Raw genomic sequence first — 19,675 nt, 5'->3', positions numbered from 1 at the left:
CCTGCCCGATACCACTGTCCAGTATAGATAGACCCTGCCCGATACCACTGTCCAGTATCGATAGACCCTGCCCGATACCACTGTCCAGTATCGATAGACCCTGCCTGATACCACTGTCCAGTATAGATAGACCCTGCCTGATACCACTGTCCAGTATCGATAGACCCTGCCCGATACCACTGTCCAGTATCGATAGACCCTGCCCGATACCACTGTCCAGTATAGATAGACCCTGCCTGATACCACTGTCCAGTATCGATAGACCCTGCCTGATACCACTGTCCAGTATCGATAGACCCTGCCCGATACCACTGTCCAGTATAGATAGACCCTGCCTGATACCACTGTCCAGTATCGATAGACCCTGCCTGATACCACTGTCCAGTATCGATAGACCCTGCCTGATACCACTGTCCAGTATCGATAGACCCTGCCTGATACCACTGTCCAGTATAGATAGACCCTGCCCGATACCACTGTCCAGTATAGATAGACCCTGCCCGATACCACTGTCCAGTATAGATAGACCCTGCCCGATACCACTGTCCAGTATAGATAGACCCTGCCTGATACCACTGTCCAGTATAGATAGACCCTGCCCGATACCACTGTCCAGTATCGATAGACCCTGCCCGATACCACTGTCCAGTATAGATAGACCCTGCCTGATACCACTGTCCAGTATCGATAGACCCTGCCCGATACCACTGTCCAGTATCGATAGACCCTGCCCGATACCACTGTCCAGTATAGATAGACCCTGCCCGATACCACTGTCCAGTATCGATAGACTCTGCCCGATACCACTGTCCAGTATCAATAGACCCTGCCCGATACCACTGTCCAGTATCAATAGACCCTGCCTGATACCACTGTCCAGTATCGATAGACCCTGCCTGATACCACTGTCCAGTATAGATAGACCCTGCCCGATACCACTGTCCAGTATCAATAGACCCTGCCTGATACCACTGTCCAGTATCGATAGACCCTGCCTGATACCACTGTCCAGTATAGATAGACCCTGCCCGATACCACTGTCCAGTATCAATAGACCCTGCCTGATACCACTGTCCAGTATCGATAGACCCTGCCCGATACCACTGTCCAGTATTGATAGACCCTGCCTGATACCACTGTCCAGTATCAATAGACCCTGCCCGATACCACTGTCCAGTATCGATAGACCCTGCCCGATACCACTGTCCAGTATCGATAGACCCTGCCCGATACCACTGTCCAGTATCGATAGACCCTGCCCGATACCACTGTCCAGTATCGATAGACCCTGCCCGATACCACTGTCCAGTATCGATAGACCCTGCCCGATACCACTGTCCAGTATCGATAGACCCTGCCTGATACCACTGTCCAGTAGCGACAGACCTTGCCTAATACCACTGTCCAGCATTGATAGACCCTGCCCGATACCACTGTCCAGTATCGATAGACCCTGCCCGATACCACTGTCCAGTATCAATAGACCCTGCCTGATACCACTGTCCAGTGTAGATAGACCCTGCCTGATTGCACGGCTTAGTACCTGACCTATGTTTTCTGGAGCCTAATGAGCTGCCTCATGGTCTTCCCTTCCCTGCAGGGGGTCAGGTCTCGATTTAGGAGCAGCTACTGAACAAAGATAAAAAGGGGAGAGTGGTGCAAGGACGTTGCCAGTGTCCAGGTTCCCTCGGACACTCAATAAAGTGTAAGTTTATATACTTCCTTGTTTCTGTACCTGATGGGGTAGTCAGCAGCACTTAGGTTGATGAAGAAGTCCCAGGACCAGTCTTTCATCTCCAGTAGATCCCGCATGCTCTGCAGATACATAGTCAGCAGACTTGCTCCTCCCCAGATGGTGGCCATCCGCCAGGGCGTGACCCGCACATTTGGGTACTGGCTGGAAAACTGTAATACTTCCCGGTGCATATAGTTTGATCGCTTAAAATAAAACAAAAACATGATTAATGGTGAAGGAAAATCTATTAAAAAAATCCCTGACAACAAGAACTTTAATACAAAAGCGAACGTTTAATGATGGCTATACTGCTTTGGAATGCAAGTTGAGAGCAGAGAGAGTGTGGAGGAGCATTTTTAACAGACATTACTCATACAGGGATAGGTCTGGAGTTGTTGTGGAACAGTCGAACTAACCTGCACTGTCTTGAGATAAGACTCTCATTAAACTGTAACAAGTGACATGCATGATGAAGTAACCCCACTAAACTTTGAACCAATCATGAGCAACAAGGAGAAAAGTCATGCTTGAATGAGCCACATGAAGAATCTAGAGCACAAAAAAAATATAAGAACTGACACAATACCGAGATTTTTACTGCAGTCGGCCAGAATAAACATGTCCTTGTCTAATGAAGAGAAGACGTCTATAGATTTCAACAGACTTTAAGTGATCGTCGGTTTGGCCACCGGGCACTTGAAGACTCCAGGACAGGTTAAGTTGGGTTTTTATTTAATGTGTGTGTTAGTTGTTAAATAAAAGATCTCTGGGAGATAGTGCATCTGTGTGGTTTTCTGTTAAAGTGGATTCGGGTCTACAACCCTTAACACCTAGTGTAGGAGATGCAAAAGTCGGAAGTAATTCCTACAATGGAATAACATACACTTTAAGCCGAGTCATCCAATAGAGCCATTCCTCTGCATACTTCATATTTCCTTGTCACAGCAATGCAAGATGTGCAGTCTGCCTGTGGCTGAACTGGCCCAGTTCAAGATTCCCCATCGAGTGGGTGACTACCTTCAGGAGGAAGTATTTTCACAACGGTAGTTTCACACCAGCTGTCGTTTTAACTGCGATTGGAGTGAAGCCAAATTTATAAACGCCAGAATGAAAGTTTTAAAAAGTGCCCATGTTTTAGTGTTAAAGAGATTATAGGGCAATCTGCTCTCTATCAACACTAACAATGTCATTGGCATTCAAATGCTGCCAAGCAGAGCGCTACTTGCATATTCAGCGCTTCTCCCCAATTTGAAAGTGGTGTTGACCGTATAACTCAATCCTGGAGACTTGCACCATCCTCAAAACCATTTTGGTGTAAAATTGATGAGATGTAATATAACTGCACTATAATAAGATATTATAATAACATAATGGCCCAGTAATTCCGGTCCCAACGCATGAGTACGGACGGGGTACTCACGCGTGGGCCCGTTGGAAGTGCCGGATTTCAGCATGCACAGCGCATGCGCGGGAAACCGGCATTTCCTCCAAGGGGTTCAGAGGTCCAACGCGTGCGCGCAGGACTCTGCGCGCACGCGTTGAACTCCCTTCTTTTTGACAGGTTTGCCCGTGTGTAAGGGCCTCAACTTTTTAGAAATGTAAAAAGGAGACGTAAGGACTTGATTATTTAAGGTATAATTTAAAATTATAATATTTTTTCCACAGCTTTATGTTTTTAAGGACTTTACAGTATGGTAAGTGTATTTTTAGACCAGATTTCTTAAAAAATTATTTTTTTCAAAAATTTGATTAATTGTTTAAAATAGTTTTTTAAAGTTATTTATAGTTCATTTAATTAGTGGGATGTTTTTTAAAATTTTATTTAAAGTTTAAGTAGTGTTTTGGGCGCCCGTAGTTTTCATGAGTTTGACAGTTCTTACTATCAAACTCATGAATTAAGTTTTCCCTCCCCTGATTGGCTGCCCAGTGCTCACCTGATCCCAGCTGGCACATTGAACTAACTACGCCGCTGGATCAGGCAAGCACAGCGCGCCAACAGCTGAACTGGGCCAGTGACAGGAATTCCAAGCAGGCCCAGGCTTCAGCTGTCGGCGCGCCGGGTAAGTGCACATCGGGGGCTTGCACGCGTGGCAAGCCCCCGAACCTAATTTCTGGGCCAATATATTAACACCATAAACTACACCATCAAGTACATTCAAGACTGAGATCAATAGATTTTTGGGCACTCAGGGAATCAAGGGATATGGAGATTGGGCGGGCAAGTGGAGTGGAGGTTAAAGGTCAGCCATGATCTTATTGAACGGCGGAGCAGGCTTGAGGGACCTACTCCTGCTCCTATTTCTTATGTTAAGACAGGAGAGAGAGATTTTAAACAGTTGACTTCTAGATAAACTACAAGAAATTATGGGAAGATTGTTAACCTTGGAGATGGATGTACAGTATTCGCTTAACACAAAATCATTATAAAACGTGATACTGGCAATGTGTGCGAAAAGTCCTTTTTTCAATATTATCAGACACCCGTCAGGTTTTTAATAACATCGATCCAGGAAACTGATAGCCTCATGGCCTTTCTCAAGCCTACCTTGTCCACGTGTATGTAATAGTAGTGATCTTTGTGATAAATTGCCTTGAACATGCGCTGCAGCTGTCGCAAAGCTCTACCATGAACAACCAAAACAAAGGCAATTCTAACAGGGTTTGGAGGTAGAGATTCCAAGGAGTCATCCTCTGGCTGGATATTATTTGTTGCTTTTCCTGTTTGTAACAAATGATAATCACAAAATTAGAGAAAATGCCATACAAACATAAAATTTAAATTAGAGGCTTTTTTTGTAGGACAGATGATTTACCCTAATGACATGGCAGTAACAGTATAAACTAATACTGCTGCCACTGCCCAGAGTCAGTCTCCAGATTCAACCGTAATCTAAGTCACTCAGTAAAGCTCAGAGACTACCACAATGTACCATATAAAGTACACCAGACACACCAAATACTGTAAATGTAACACATATTAACACATTGTAACCAAAGAGCAACTGTCATTTTGGGGAAAAAGGAGGTTGGGGGTGAAATTGCTCTTTGCCAGTACTGTGAAACAGGCTCGTAGCAAATCGGCCGCTCATTTTACAGCTCGTCTGATTTTGGTTTCCGTTCAAGTCAACCGAAATGAAATTCGGGCGCGGTGTAAAATGGGCTGGCGATTTGCTATAGGCCTGTTTTGTGCTACTGGCGAAGACCAATTTCCAGTATGTTTTTATAATTTCCTGGTTGCATGTATGCTGCATTATCCCTTTATACATAGTCTCTCAGTCAAAATGCTCATGCTTGCTGGAAACAATTTTTTTTACAACCTGTTAAGATGCCCAGCATCATAAAACCAAAAGGTGCTTGTATAATAACATAATGAACATGCTATGATGGAGCAAAGCTACAAAATCTATGGAACAGGAGGGGAGAAAAGCAAAGAAATATATTAAAAGGGGGAGAGTCAGCATTGGGAACACTTTATAAATGAATCAGTTAAATCTCCAACAACAATTAAAACCGGATGGAATGAGGCTCCACACTTGTAATAGTTAATTTTTAGTGCCAGAGGTTGACTGGCAGTAATTTACACTTATCACGTTGTTAAAAGGGTACTTAGAGACTTAATTTAACTTTCTGTGGTAAGTTTATCGACCGCACAAGTACAGGAACTTCACGCTGCTCAATGCATTTCAATGGTGAGCCAGACAGCGAGATGCCATTTTCGCGAAGCGGCGCAATTCGGACAGCAACATTTCGATTTCCACGTTTAATCGTTATCTGCCCCTCGTCTGAAGTTGTTGTGGCATTTGCACATAAATAACATTAGGCTCACCGTTAGTTTGACAGTAAATTTTGGGCCAATTTCTTTTCTTCTTGTTGTCACAGACATTGCAATCATATCTCCATGAGACACCTTTATCTGCTATGACTACATGGTAATTTCATATTTTGCAGGTTAGCACTTTTACACAATGAACCTGTTGAGTGTGTTAACACACAGAAATGGGTGCTCTCGTACTGTGTAGATTGAACTTTTTTAATTCATTCCTGGGATGTGGGTGTCGCTGGAAAGGCCAGCATTTATTGCCCATCCCTAATTTCCCTTGAGAAGGTGGTAGTGAGCCACCTTCTTGAACTGCTGCAGTCCGTGTGGTGAAGGTACTCCCATAGTGCTGTTAGGGAGGGAGTTCCAGGATATTGACCCAGCGACAATGAAGGAATGGCAATATAGTTACAAGTCAGGATGGTGTGTGATTTGGAGGGGAACTTGCAGGCGATGGTGCTCCCATGCGCCTGCTGCCCTTGTCCTTCTAGGTGGTAGAGGTCATGGGTTTGGGCGGTGCTGCCGAAGAAGCCCTGCTCTTGTGGCCACAGTATGTGTGTGACTGGTCCAGTTAAGTTTCTGGTCAACTACGGTTAATAAGTTATAGTAATAAATTTGTTTTATTCATTACACTCTTTTATGGCCTTCCCTGATAAATCATTGAATTTATCTAGTAAAAAGACGTGCATTTCTATAGCGCCTTTCACAACCTCTGGACATCCCAAAGCGCTTTACAGCTGATGAAGTACTTTTGAAGTGTGGTCACTGTTGTAATGTAGGAAACACAACTACCAATTGGCACACAGCAAGCTCCCACAAGTAGCAATGTGATAATGAGGAGCTAATTTATTAGTGATGTTGACGGAGGGATAAATATTGGCCAGGACACCGCGAAAATGTGCTGTGGGAAGAGGTCAGGCACATCCGACAGTGCAGCACTCCCTCAGTACTGCATCAGTATGTCAGCCTAGATTTTTGTGCTCAAGTCTCTGGAGTGGGACTTGATCCCAAGCCCTGAACCATACAGAATTTAAAGGTCCCAGGTGTCAGTCATGGTAGGTGTTAAGTCAGCTGATCTCAATCAGGGCAGCAATAGGGAGTGCTGCAATTGGCCTTGGGTTGGGTGTCTCTTTTTGATCACCCAAATCAACTTTAACCTTTTAATTAAACAAATCAACTGTAAATTAATAAAACATAAATTAAATTAAAATTGCGTTGGCCAGGGTGATGATGCACTCCAGTCCCTGCGGCGCCCACTGGTCGCGGAAGGACAACTGGGAAGGATCCCTGGGTCATTGTGAGACGAGGTTAGGATGGGGTTCCGTCGTGATGCACGCATGGTAAAACAGCCTGTGTACATTCACCATCAAGGATCATGAATAATGACCACTTGTGCAACATACTGGAACATGACTGGTGCTGTAGAACCACCCACCAGCATGAGTCAACTACAGGAGAAGAGATAATGGAGGAGGAAATAAAGCTGTTCTGTGCTGGTAACCAGATTAAAGGTGTCAAATGAGAAGGGCTCAATGTGTTCACTTTCCAATCATTATTGCCTTTGCTCTCAAATCGCTCTTTTCTGTGCATATATTGCATTCCTGTTGGCTTCTATTAAGCCAATAATAGCTTGTGTAACATCAAACACTGCATTTAACAGGAATGCTTACAACCAGAGGTACTAAACAAACATGGAGCTGTTTGTGTAAACCTTCCACACAGTAGAATAGCGGAAGTCTTTGGTTTCAATCATAGTTTGTGGAATTTCCACAAACTAATAATGCCATTGGTCTACAGTGCTACAAAGGCTCCAAAACACTAGGTTTTATACGCTTCTTTGGTTACATACATGCCGGAATCTGACTCATCTACACAAATAACCCACGCATTCAGTTTCTTGTCTGACAGACCAAGTAGTATAAATTGCTGACACATCAAGATATGACTCACCAGAAAGTGTTATATATAGCTCTGGAGGTTGGACAAATCATGTTTTCTCAATTAAACGGAAGCTTTCTTGAAGGGGTTTTCCCAAAAGAGCTCATTGTTGCTAAATTTGAAAACACAGTTCTTATGAGGAGGTCACGTTGTTGCAGCGGAACAGCCAGATAAAATTCTAGCGATATTTCCAGCCACTGAAGTGTGCAAGGCAATTTTCAACTGCTGGCAAAGACTGCACGAAGTATCAGTCGTAGCCGGAAACAATTAGTCTCAATGGGTGCTCTACACGCAAATGTCCTCAGTCACAGTAGTGTACAGTGCATTCTGCAGAACCCGCCTCCTCCTCCCCCCCCAACAGTGCATCAGGAAAGTCTCGATGCAACCCCACCCTTCGGATAGAAACACTAAATCAGAACAAGGTGCAAAACTCCAAACCAAGACCACGGTTATCAAAAGAAGCTGAACACAATTTCAACAACAATCACAGAGCAAAGAAAAAAGGAAATGAAATGGGTAAGGTGGAATAAAATACAGACAAATAAAGAGAAACGATAAGATTTAATAAAGGAAAATCTTAAAAGGGCACTGAAACATAAAATGTCTTGGAAAAAGCAATTTCCAGTCCCAGTCACACCTCTTCCCAAAAACCTAAATAATGGCCCTTTGTGATAATGACAGGATCAGATAAGATTACCCATCCTATGCTATTGGGATCTTTGAGTAAATTAGTATGACTAGCCTAGTAGGTGTGCCTATTGGAAACGGTGATGGTATGGGGTCTTTCACACTGCCACCTTCCAGAGAGAGAAAGATTCTGGAAATTGTCAACATCTCAAGTGTTTGCTTATTCTCAATAGTTCCCAATTCCTACAAGTCTTTAGCAATATTATGCAGCAGTCTGGGAACAAACATAACTAGAGAAAACTATCCTCCACACACTTTCCTACCTCTAACCTTGTAACAGAAGGCAGCGATTCTGCTCTCCAGGATTTCCAGCTGTTTGCAATAATTACATCCATTACCTTCCACCATCACATGAATGATGCAGTCATTGGGGTGAAGTACTTTCAGTAATGTCATTCATGCCCTTCTTGTGGCTCCTTGTAACAATTTAAGGCATAAGCTTCCTTTCATATATGTGCCTACACTGCTTTTATGGAGATCCGTTCACATATAATAAAGAAAACAGACATACAGTGGACAGGGCTGGAATGCTGAACAAGCATTTTATATAATTTTCCTTACTTGGAAAAGTTAGTGATTTCAGGAACCATAAACTGAGCAAATCCTTATAACCTTGAATTTCTGCTCAGTTAGCAGGACTACTATTAAAGAGTCTGGCATAGCTCTTGTACCAGCGGGATGTTGGCCTGCAGTGTTAGGACATCAGTGACAGTATTAAATGACAAGACAACCATATCAATGTAACAAACCTCAAAGGAGCACAGGTTGTGATTTATCAAGACTGATGACTTAAATTAGTGTCTGTGAGGATCAAATATTGATCACTTGCCTTTCATTCTTGCAGAGTTTTCAGTAACATCACAAATCTTTACTTACTCCTCAATCACAAAGCTCCCAGGATACAGACTGAAGAAACAAACTCATGAGGTCGGCATAGTTGAAATTTTTTAACAACTTCTGCTCCCTACAGTGAATGTAAAGCAGATGTGAGAAGTGTTAATTGTATTCAAGTAGTGTCTCGCAATTGGGTGTTAATTGTATTCAGGTGGTGGGTATTAATTGGGGGACGCTCTTGTACTCAGACAGGAGTAGACGAGGGAAGGGTTGGAAGCTCATCTTAGAGATGTTTCTGGGAATAAAAGCTGATAAGCAACTAGGCTTTCATTTTTCCTACTGGCTCTACTAGAAAGTAGGGAGAAGAGGGACAATTTGTTTTGGCTCTCTGTATTGGGAGAGTAAGGGAGAACTACAACTGGAAGAAAATACCATCTACTTGGAAGGAGGGAGACTACTATCCACATAAGGTGGGTGACTCTACGGGCTGGATTTTCATTCAGCAGTCGGGAAGGAGGCGGGACTACAACTTTTGGGTTGATGTCCAGCCAATCCACGTGATTTTCCCCTTGATTGACCTTGTTGAGCCCACCCAGCGGGCTCAACAGGCCAATTAAGGGCCACCCGGCAACAGGTGATGTCACAGACTGAAATTTCATCTGTCAAGACGTCTTGACAGATGAAATATCAGTGTTTCACAGCTGTTTGAAGCTGTCAAACACTGACAGTCTGACTTCTAACCTGAGTCCTTCTACACAGACTCAGTTAGAACTCTCACCGGCAATGAAAGCTGAAAGCTGTCACTTTTGACAGCTCGTAGCCATTTTGCTTTCAGTGTCGGCTGAGTGATGGCCGAAACCTAGAGGAAGAAAGGCCGTTAAGGTAAGTACAGGTAATTTAAACTTCTTTACACACCAAACACACTTACCTTTGCACTCATGCACCCATCACTCGCCTGAACACCGACATCACGACCCCTCCAAGTCCGTCAACCCGACGGCCCGCCTGCTCTAACCTGGCGTGGTTTGGAGCCGTCGGGAATCCCACACGACACCCCTCAAAAAAATAGGGATTAGGCTAAAAACTGCCTGTTAACTACCTGTTAACAGGCAGTTAATTGGCACAAATCCCTTCCCGCCTCGGGTCGGCGGTTCCCAGTGCCGGACGGGTACCTGCCTCCTGTGAAACTTACGTGGAGGTGGGTTTTGGGCGGGATGGTGTCTGGACCCCCGAATTCGGGATTTTAGACCCCTGCACGCCTAATAGCCCGCCTCACGGCACACTGAAAATCCAGGCCTATTTCTCTCACCACGGATGTTGCCTGGCCTGCTGAGTTTTTCCAGCATTTTCTGTTATTTTGGATTTCCAGCATCTGCAGTATTTTGCTATTGAACACAAGGTGGGTGTTGGTGCACTTTCTCTTCAAGACTATTACCTGTAGGTGGGGGGAGGAAAGAAGATAAAGGCTGAAAGATTGTGAGGAGTGTGTGTGCTCTTTCAAAGTCAACTAGGCTGCGCACAATTTTAAACTGTTTCTTCCCACTCCCCAGTTGCCTGGGATAGCTGGAGCTGCCTGGGTGAAGGTTTTTTCATACTTTATTCCATCTATAAGACTTGTGATGACCCACGCAACCAACCAGCAATTCCTAGAGCTCCTCCAAAAGGAATGAGGGAAGACTCTGTGTAGGAGGCATGAAGACATCCACTGCCTCACTCGTGATGGACGCCAAATCATCCCCAGTACCCTCCTCAAGTCACCGTCCTCATCCAGGAGGTCATCGTCAGCGGCCGACCCGCACAGGGTGCAGCGAATGGCTTGGCCGCAGCAGCCAGTCACACGTTATCACAATCCCACCCCCCAGTATTGACTCCAGAGGAGTTCTCCCTGGGCTCCTCCTGGGGGGGGGATTGGGTCGGAGGACAGCAGCAGTTTGGGCACACCCCCCCCCCCCCTTTGCCTCGGGCACCAGGCTGTGTGGTGAAACTGAGGAAAAGAACCATCACAAGTTTCCCCCCAACACCCCTGGTGCAAACGTGAGACGGAAAAAGGGGGCCTCCCCTTCCCCCGCCGCCACCCACTGACCCAGTGGGCAGAGAGGGTTTCTATTGGTCATTGACCAGGCTGAGCAACTCCCAGGGGATGTCAGGGTGTGGCTGGGCGAGCTTAACCTCATCAGCCTTGCCTGCCCCAGACTCCATGAGGCCTGACCCGGTGACATGTGACGGTATTACTTTCTGTGGTCCCTCCCCCTCAGCACGGACTACAAGATCTTTGCCAGGGCAATGTCTGCTCGCCTTGGCACTGTGCTGTCCTACACGGTCCTGGGCCAGATCATCCACGACAACATCCATCTGGTCCACCATTTCCAGAGGGCTGGTCTGTTGGTTGCCCTCCATTCCCTGGATCAGGAGAAGGCATTTGATGGGGTGGATCACAAGTATCTCTTTGGGGTTCTGCGTGCGTTTGGGTTCGGATCCAACTTCTGTACATGGTGTCTGATTAAGGTTAACTGGTCTTTGATGGTGGCCCTTCTTTGGGAGAGGGGTGCGTCAGGGATGCCCCATGTCCGGCCAGTTATGTGCCATCTGCGTAGCACCTTTCCTGCTCCTCTTGGGGAAGAGGTTGACAGGACTGGCTCTGCAAGGGCCGGGCAAGGAGGTCGTCCTCTCAGCTTACGCCATGCTCCTCATGGTCACGGATCCTGTTGCCGAGCAGAGGATGCGCAAGTGCCAGCAGGTCTACTCTGCTGCGGCCTCTGCGCGGATCGACTGGGAGGAATGTTTCGGCAACCCCATGGGTCAATGGCGGGTGAACTCCCTGCCAGAGGAGCTCTGGCCTTTTGCCTGGAGTATCACTCACCACCTCTACCTGAGAGTCTACCTTAGCCCTGCTGAGGAAGCCAGCCAGCGAACTGGCAAGAGCTTGGAGGCCAAAGGCACCACTCGCTTAGGGTGCTGGACAGGACTGCTCAGAGTGCTGACCTACAGGGATTGTGTTGGTCATAAATCAGCCACTCATCCAAAACCTATGGACATCTCATAAAACACACACACATTCCACACCTTGCATACATTAAGGGCTATTCAACTATGGGAGGCACATCAGGCAAGCACATGGCTGCATATTTACTTGGCTACCGTCTCTTTTCTTGCAGGCCAAGCTAGCTCAACAGGAGACGGCAGCAACGGACGGGTGGAGGGCTGCCTGAGCTGCAACCCCTCAGCGATCTGGAGGCGCGCGTCCACAGGATCGTCGCAAGCCAGATGATCGGTCCCGTCGCCACTGGCGATGCCGACCCCGTTTTGGACAGCAATGGTAAGGTCATCAGCTTTCTCTCCTCTCTCATTCCACTTGTCCCTCAACACCAGCCTTTTATACTTTCAATGCAACTTACTAAATGTCTCCAGTCCTTGCTCCCTTACTGCACCCCCCTGTCCTCACGCTAAAGCCACTCTTGTACCTCCCTGCTTTCAGATGGTGATTCACCAGCTGAGGAGACGGGCCTTCAAGCAGCCAGTGGGAGCGAAGGCGAAGAGGAAGCCACAGCCTCAGCGGCACCCTCTCCCGAGGAAGCCCGTGCCCACACTGGGACCACGTCTTCCATGGAGGGGAGCAGGGGGGAAGGGTTTGATGAGGGTGAAGCTCTGGGATACAGTGGGCTGCAACAACGTGTTGGGGGTAGGGAAGCTTGGGGGCCTTCTCCCCGGAGGGAGAGTAGGCCAGCGAGTCCTGCTGCACTGGATGTAGAGGAGGAGCGGCTCATCGCGGAAATGAACACCCAGGCGGTGGACATGCACACTAAGATCATGGATGCAATGGGAGGGGTGCCCGAAAGCATTGATGGACTGGCAAGGAGTGTGGAGCACACCGCTGCAGCACAGGCGGACACAACACAACTGCTTAGTGCTGCAATTCAGTCACTGGCTGCTGTGATCCAATCTCAGACTGCTCTCATGCAGTCTCAGATTGAGGCCACGCATGCACTGACTGCTGCCATCATCACTGGTTCGGCCACATTTCCCCGGGGCGCTCAAGGCGCCGCAGCAGGCCAGCAATCTGTGCTCCAGTAGATTGCTCCGGATGCTGATGTGCTGCCCCGTGGAAGTGCCAGTGTGTCAGTCGAGCAGGGAGGTGCTGTCCTCTCTCAAGAGGACAGCATTCCTGCTCCCACCACTGTCACTTCCCCATTGCACTTGCCACTGCCTGTAGCCCAGACTGCTGTCGCCCATGCAGAGTTGGCGCAGTCTGCAACCAGGCCCTCCAGGCCCAGAGCTGGTCAAGGCTGTCCTTCAAGGGTTTCTGTAGTCTCAGCATCTGACATTCAGCAGCCTTCCACCAGCCTTGCTGCAGCCACTGGGGCCCTATTACGGAGGAGCAGAAGGGGGGAAGTACACAAGGGATGGAGATCACCCTTGAAGGGCAAAAAGTAGGAGGTCTCCAGAAATGTCGGAATGTCTTTATTAAAGGGTGAGGTTCATTTCATAACTTTTGTTTACTGTTTTGGCCATTATCTCCAGGTTGAGAACCAGTTATGTTAATTTGATTTGTTGTGTTTGTTTCTATTAGTTTGTCATGAATGTGACAGTTTGTAAAATAAAGTTGTTATTTTCAAAATATACATGTTTGACCTTTTGGAATTATTGCTGCCTTGGCCGGCTATAGGGGTTGTGGGTTGCTTTCCATCATGTTCTCCATGCCAGAAGCCATTTCCTCAGTAGGGGCCTAGAATCGGCTTGTTATCAGCCGTTGACAGACGGCCCTTGCAGTTTCAACATTGTGGGCCTCCCTCCCGCCTTGGTGCTGCTGCTGATCTTGCGCCACCATCCTCTTGTGGTGCACCAAGGCCTGGTGGCATTGGTTGGGTCCTGAGGATTGCCAGGTTATGAAGAATGCAGCAAACAACTATGAAGAGGGAGTCTCGCTCAGGAGAGTACTACAGGGTTCCTCCTGAGTGGTCCAGACAGTGGAACCGTTGCTTGAGCACGCCGATCGTCTGCTCAATGATGTTCCTGGTGGCGAGATGGCTCTCATTGTACCGCAGCTCAGCAGGGGTGTTGGGATTACGGAGCGGTGTCATCAGCCAGGTGCAGAGTGGATAACCCTTGTCCTCGAGGAGTCAACCAATTGGCTGATGCGCTACCTGGAAAAGCTATGGCACACCAGTCTGGCGCAGGATGAAAACATCGTGGCTGCTGCCAGGATAGCGGGCATTGACGGTGAGTATCAGCTGTCTGTGGTCACAGACCAACTGGATGGTTAAGGAGTGGAACCCCTTGCGGTTTCGGAAAACCTCTGCATTCTCGTGCGGTGCCACATGTGTGCAGTCAATGGCGCCCTGCACCATGGGGAAGCCCGCTATCCTCGCAAAGCCCAATGTTCATTCATGCTGTTTGGCCTGGGTCATCGGGAAAGAGATGTACTGACGTCTCCTTTTATGGAGGGCATTTGTGACTGCGAACTGGGAGATATTGGCGATGTCCCCAGTAACTGCTTGAAAGGAGCCGGTGGCATAAAAATTCAGAGTCACTGACCTTCACTGCCACCAATAGAGACGTCCTGGTCCTCTGTTGAGGCTGCAGATCTGGCTGCAGCAGGTGGCAGAGCTCAGTAACCACCTCCTTGCTGAAGCGCAGCCTGCACAAACACTGCTCCTCAGACAAATGAATGTAGGAGAATTGTTCCCGGAATAGAGGGTAAGGTCTCCTGTGCAGAGGCCTGTTGGCCCTCCTTCATCTGGCCATGATTGCCACTCTCTCTCTCTGATGCCTCTGATTCTGCAGGTGCAGGCCAATGCCCTGAATCAGTGCAGCCCCCATAGTCTCCTGATAATCGAAGTAATGAAGGTCAAATCCAAAAGAACCTGCAAAGTGCTGCTCAGTAGCCAAAACTACTTCACACAGTGTTGACTCTATGCAGAAGTCTCTCTCTCGAGTGGTCTCCCACAAAAAAGGCAGGAAGAGGGTGCCTTTAAATAGCGCTACCCCAGCCCTGTGCCAACTGCAAAAGTTCCACTCTCCGTGTTGCTTGCGGCAGGCGGAATGGAAGGGGGCGCCACTCAATGTCCGGGGCACCATCAGGGCATTGCACTCGACTGACATTGTGGCCGGAGATTGGGGCGGTAGAGTTTAGCACTGCCGCTGAAACACTGGTCAATTTTGCGAGCAGCGCAAACATTGCCGCGCCCGGGCGCTAGTTGCTTGGCGCCCCATTAGTGCCTTCAAGGTGCTAACTGGAGGCACAAAGCAACTGAATTTTCTCCCCAAGTTCAGCCTAAGTACCCTTTTTAATATGATAAGGTAATTATTGTCAATCAAGCGTTCTGGCACTGAAAATTAACTATTAATGTGAAGTCTCATTTCTTCAGGTTTTAATTGTTGGCGATTTAAAAAATGGCATTCTAAATTACTTTACACTTCCATCTTTTTTCTCTCTCAATCCAATCTTTCTTTCCCTCGCTATTTCTCTTTCTGTATCCAATTTGGTATTGAATTCACTCACTCTAATTTACACATTCCTTCTCGGTCCTTGTGCTGTTTATTTCTCAATCCTTCAATCTGATTGATTAAGCAGATAGTTTGCTTGCCCTGTTCACTCAAATCCCAGATGCCCAGTTTCCCTGGCTGCGACATTATCATCTTGCCAAATAACGCTTTAAAAACCTAAATGTGCAGGTTATCTAATGTCTGATTTTTGTTATAAAATAAATCTTTTTAAAGTAAAGACTAGAGGGCAGACTTTCCTTGTGCCTGGGGAATGCTGATCTTCTCCTCCCCCACCCCCCCCCCCCCGCCCACAAAAAAAAATATACAGTGCCCTCAAGAAATCATAAAGCAGACTCAAATAAAAGTAAACACTTAAATACATTTCCTGTCAAAACTTACCTCGAAGTTCTGCTGTTTTAGCTTTAGCATGTTGTTTGGATTTGGAGAAACACGCTTGTAATTATTGCTGTGGCCTGAGGAAAAAACACTGATTTGTTGTGCACAATTACCTAAAAGCATCCTGTTGATGTACGTTGGGAGATTTATCCACACTTAGACTGAGGTATACTGGGAACTGAAGGCACTGGTGCTTGCTGGGAATTCTAGCTGTTCAATGTGTTCAACTGATCGCAGTGGAACAAATATATAAAGTAGAGAAACCTTGGCTCTTGAGAGGCTGAGGCCTCTGTGTAAAAATGTTATGGAAGTTTAATCATATTATGCAATTTTACATCTTTTTATGACAAATCTTATTTTCAAACAATTGATATTTCAGTACTGATGGGCCAAAAATTTCAGAACAATTTCTCTTACTGGTGATACTGGCTGTTCATACCTACTTTGTTGTTTTCACATGTTCTTAATAGTTCCTCATTGATCATTTTTCCACCCACTTTCCTTGTATTTGATTTGTGCACTCCCTCATTCTTTAGTTCTAATTGGTTTAAAATATCAATTTAAGAAATTGTGCTCTAGTTGTAGACTTTAATATATTGAGATATAGCTGGATAAGTGGGAATTGCTTGAGTGAATGGGCAGCATGTTTAATTAGAGCATTCAATAAAGCCAAGAAATCTCATTCAAATGACTAAATACAGTAGATAAGCAGTCTTCAGAAATGAATACTTTGATACCGAGAAGGTCATGCACACTGGCCCACAGCACAACTACTCAAGCCTTCCAGAAGGCTTTCTATTTGAACCCTAATATAGAATTACACTGATAAAAAGAGAAGCTCATCTATCATCACTCTGCTCTTTGCTACTTTATCACATCCAATGAGATCAATTGGCAAAGACTCCTTTGTACAAACTAACTATGCCTTAGTTGTTTAATCACTACTCTGACATAATAATGGTGGGCTTGATGTAATCAGTAATGAATGCAAGTTCACATTCTATTACACCAAGCACCACTATAAACTGGAAAACTTGAGGCCAAAATGGGTAGCTGTTGAATCACCAAATCATACAGCACAGAAGGAGGCTATTCAGCCCATCGTGCCTGTGCTGGCTCTTTGAGCTATCCAATTAGTCCCACTCCCCTGCCCTTTCCCATTAGCCCTGCAAATTTTTACGTTAGTATCTTTCAAGAGGGAATTAGAAAGATACTTATCAAATCTGCTTCCACCATCCTGTTAAGCAGTGCATGTCAGATCACATCAACTCACTGGGGTGGGGGTGGAATTCTCCATGTCTCACCTGGTTCTTTTGCTAATTTTTAAATCTGTGTCCTCCTGGTTACTGACCCTCCTGCCAGTGGAAACAGTTTATTTGTCTTCTGAGGAAAGGTTGGACAGGCTAGGCTTGTATCTTCTGGAGTTTAGAAGAGTATGAGGTGACTTGATTGAAAGACCCTGAAGGGTCTTGACAGGGTGGATGTGGAAAGGATGTTTCTTGTGGGAGAATCTCGAGCTAGGGATCACTGTTTAAAAATAAGGGGTCGCCCATTTAAGACAGAAATGAAGATAATTTTTTTTCTCTTCCTCAGAGGGTGGTGGAAGAGTCTTTGAATATTTTTAAGGCAGAGGTAGATAGATTCTTGATGAGCAAGGGGGTGAAAGGTGGGAATGTGGAGTAATCAGATCAGCCGGGAATGTGGAGTAATCAGATCAGCCATGATCTTATTGAATGGTGGAGCAGGCTCGAGGGGCTGAGTGGCCTACTCTGTTCCTAGTTCAGAGGGAGAAACATATCTACTCTATCAATCCCTCATAATTTTGAACACTGCTTCAGAAAACACTATCTAGATTTTGCACCAAACAATCTACCAATTGTGTTTAATTGGCCTTTGATTCCCCAGTTAAAATTGTTCTGTACTGTGCTTTCACTGCATGTGTGTGGAATATGTTAATTGTGTAGTAGGGTACAGAATTACTGCATGCTTTCAAAAAGTTGACAGGAGAAAATAAAAAGTTGATACAACTGGAATCACCTCAGCAGTGGATCAGGATTCCAGCCAAGTGTTTACCTGGAGATATATAAAAACAAATTGTTCCTTTTTATCCTCCCCTCTAGGATATGTTGCCCTCCTTGGTGGCGATCTCAATAATTTAGCTTGAATTGTCAGCTATTCCACTAGTTTATAGTGTTGGGGGAACAACAATGGATGTGGCGGTGGCAGGAATGGGCAATGCCTGAATTGTGCCCATCCAAATTAGACCCCTCCCCATTCAGGCCCAACTTCTTGTTTGAGATTCATTGGGCCCGATTTTCTGGATTGTGCGGGAAATTTTCAGGTTCCCCGATTGTGGGGTACCGACCCCCCAAAAAAATGGGTCAGCCAGCTGCACGTAATTTTCCCTCAAGTGGCCAACTAAGTTTGAGCGTGTGGGCAGCCTTGTTAATTGTCCACTTCCAGTCAGAAAGCCCCACAGTGTGATGTCATCATTCGTGGTGCTTTTAAAGTGTCCAGCAAGCTTCTCCACCTCTGCAGTCTTCTCAACCACTCTTGCACAATGGCAGAGGAGCCTGCACCAGCTGCTGGCAGAGGCCGAGCTGCCGCCAAATTCAACGAGACGTCACTGCAGACCTTGGTGGATGGGGTAAGGGCCCACAGGGAGGTCCTCTACCCTTGCTCAAGGAGTCCAGGGCTGCCTGGATGGAGGTGGCTGCAGAGGTAAACTCTCTGGGAGTCACCCGTCGCACCTGGATGCAGTGCAGGAAGCGCTTCCATGACCTTCACCGCACAGGGAAAGTAAGTACGAAGTTTCCATCACCCTCAACCTGATCCCCATTGCCTTCCCCAACAGCACTCAGCTTCAGCAATCTCTTCCTCCACATCCCACTTCACAGTCACATCCATGCACCCTTACCCATTCCGTATCTCTCTATGCTCACATTCACATAACTATTCCACCATCCAGCCCTCACACTGCCTCTCACTCTGATGCTTGGAACACAACTGACAACACACAGGGAGGGCCCTTGGTCTTGCAGCCTCACAACATCTTTGTCTCCTTCTAAGTATCTATGCTATGCAATCTCTACACTCACTCCTGCACTCTCACTCAAACTCCACTTCTCTCTTTTCCTGCAATGAGAGAGACCTCACAATAGACGAGAGCGTGCGAGGACTGGAGGAGGACCACCCTCATTCGCCCACCTGAGCCCCTGGGAGGAAGCAGCGATCGAGATTGCTGGGGCTGACGTGCCTGTGGATGCTGGGGCAGGAGAGACAGGAGCAAGCCCACAAGCTGGTGACAGAATAGTTCCCCATCTCTCTCATTGACATAGCATGAGTTGCTGATATGATTCTGAAGCCACATCATTTGGACTTATGAGCATATGCCAAATCCAATGTGTAAGTAGCCTTGCCATCACATCTCTAACTCTTTCCTTTACTCCCCGACAGGACCATCCGGTGCCCCCGTCGCCACTGCCGAGGAGGAAAAGGCTTTGCAGCCAGGCTCCTCAGAGGAAGCTCCAGCCTCTGAGGGCGCAGCGTCAGCAGAAGTAAGCGCACCCAGCACCAGTGCAGACACTCACACCTCGGTGGGACCTTTGGGACATAGAGTAGAGTTGTCACCTGGTGTATCACAGCTCACAAGTGAGCATCAGCAGATTGTGGAAACAGGGACAGCAGTGGAGACTCCTCGTCGGAGGGCGCAGGGCTCTGCCAGCTCAGCTCAGCTGCATGTCGACCCTATGCCTCTGGGTCCATCCGCAAGAGAGGAGGTGATG

General features: G+C 46.8%; 1 protein-coding gene across 1 annotated transcript in view; it reads right to left on the bottom strand.

Moving 5' to 3' along the window:
• Positions 1-19,675, bottom strand: part of xylt1 (xylosyltransferase I) — a 292,461-nt gene that overhangs the window by 109,244 nt on the left and 163,542 nt on the right. Inside the window, exons 3-4 of the mRNA XM_086000811.1 lie at positions 4,281-4,453; positions 1,736-1,938 (exon numbers count right to left, since the gene is read on the bottom strand). Coding sequence (XP_085856937.1) covers positions 1,736-1,938; positions 4,281-4,453 — 376 coding nt within the window. The remainder of the gene's footprint in view (positions 1-1,735; positions 1,939-4,280; positions 4,454-19,675) is intronic.

Source organism: Somniosus microcephalus, chromosome 11 (assembly GCF_052327205.1).
Source record: "Somniosus microcephalus isolate GS21.2 chromosome 11, FLI_Smic_1.0, whole genome shotgun sequence".
In the NCBI taxonomy this organism is placed as follows: Eukaryota; Metazoa; Chordata; class Chondrichthyes; order Squaliformes; family Somniosidae; genus Somniosus; species Somniosus microcephalus.
This window is presented reverse-complemented; position numbering and strand designations above follow the sequence as displayed.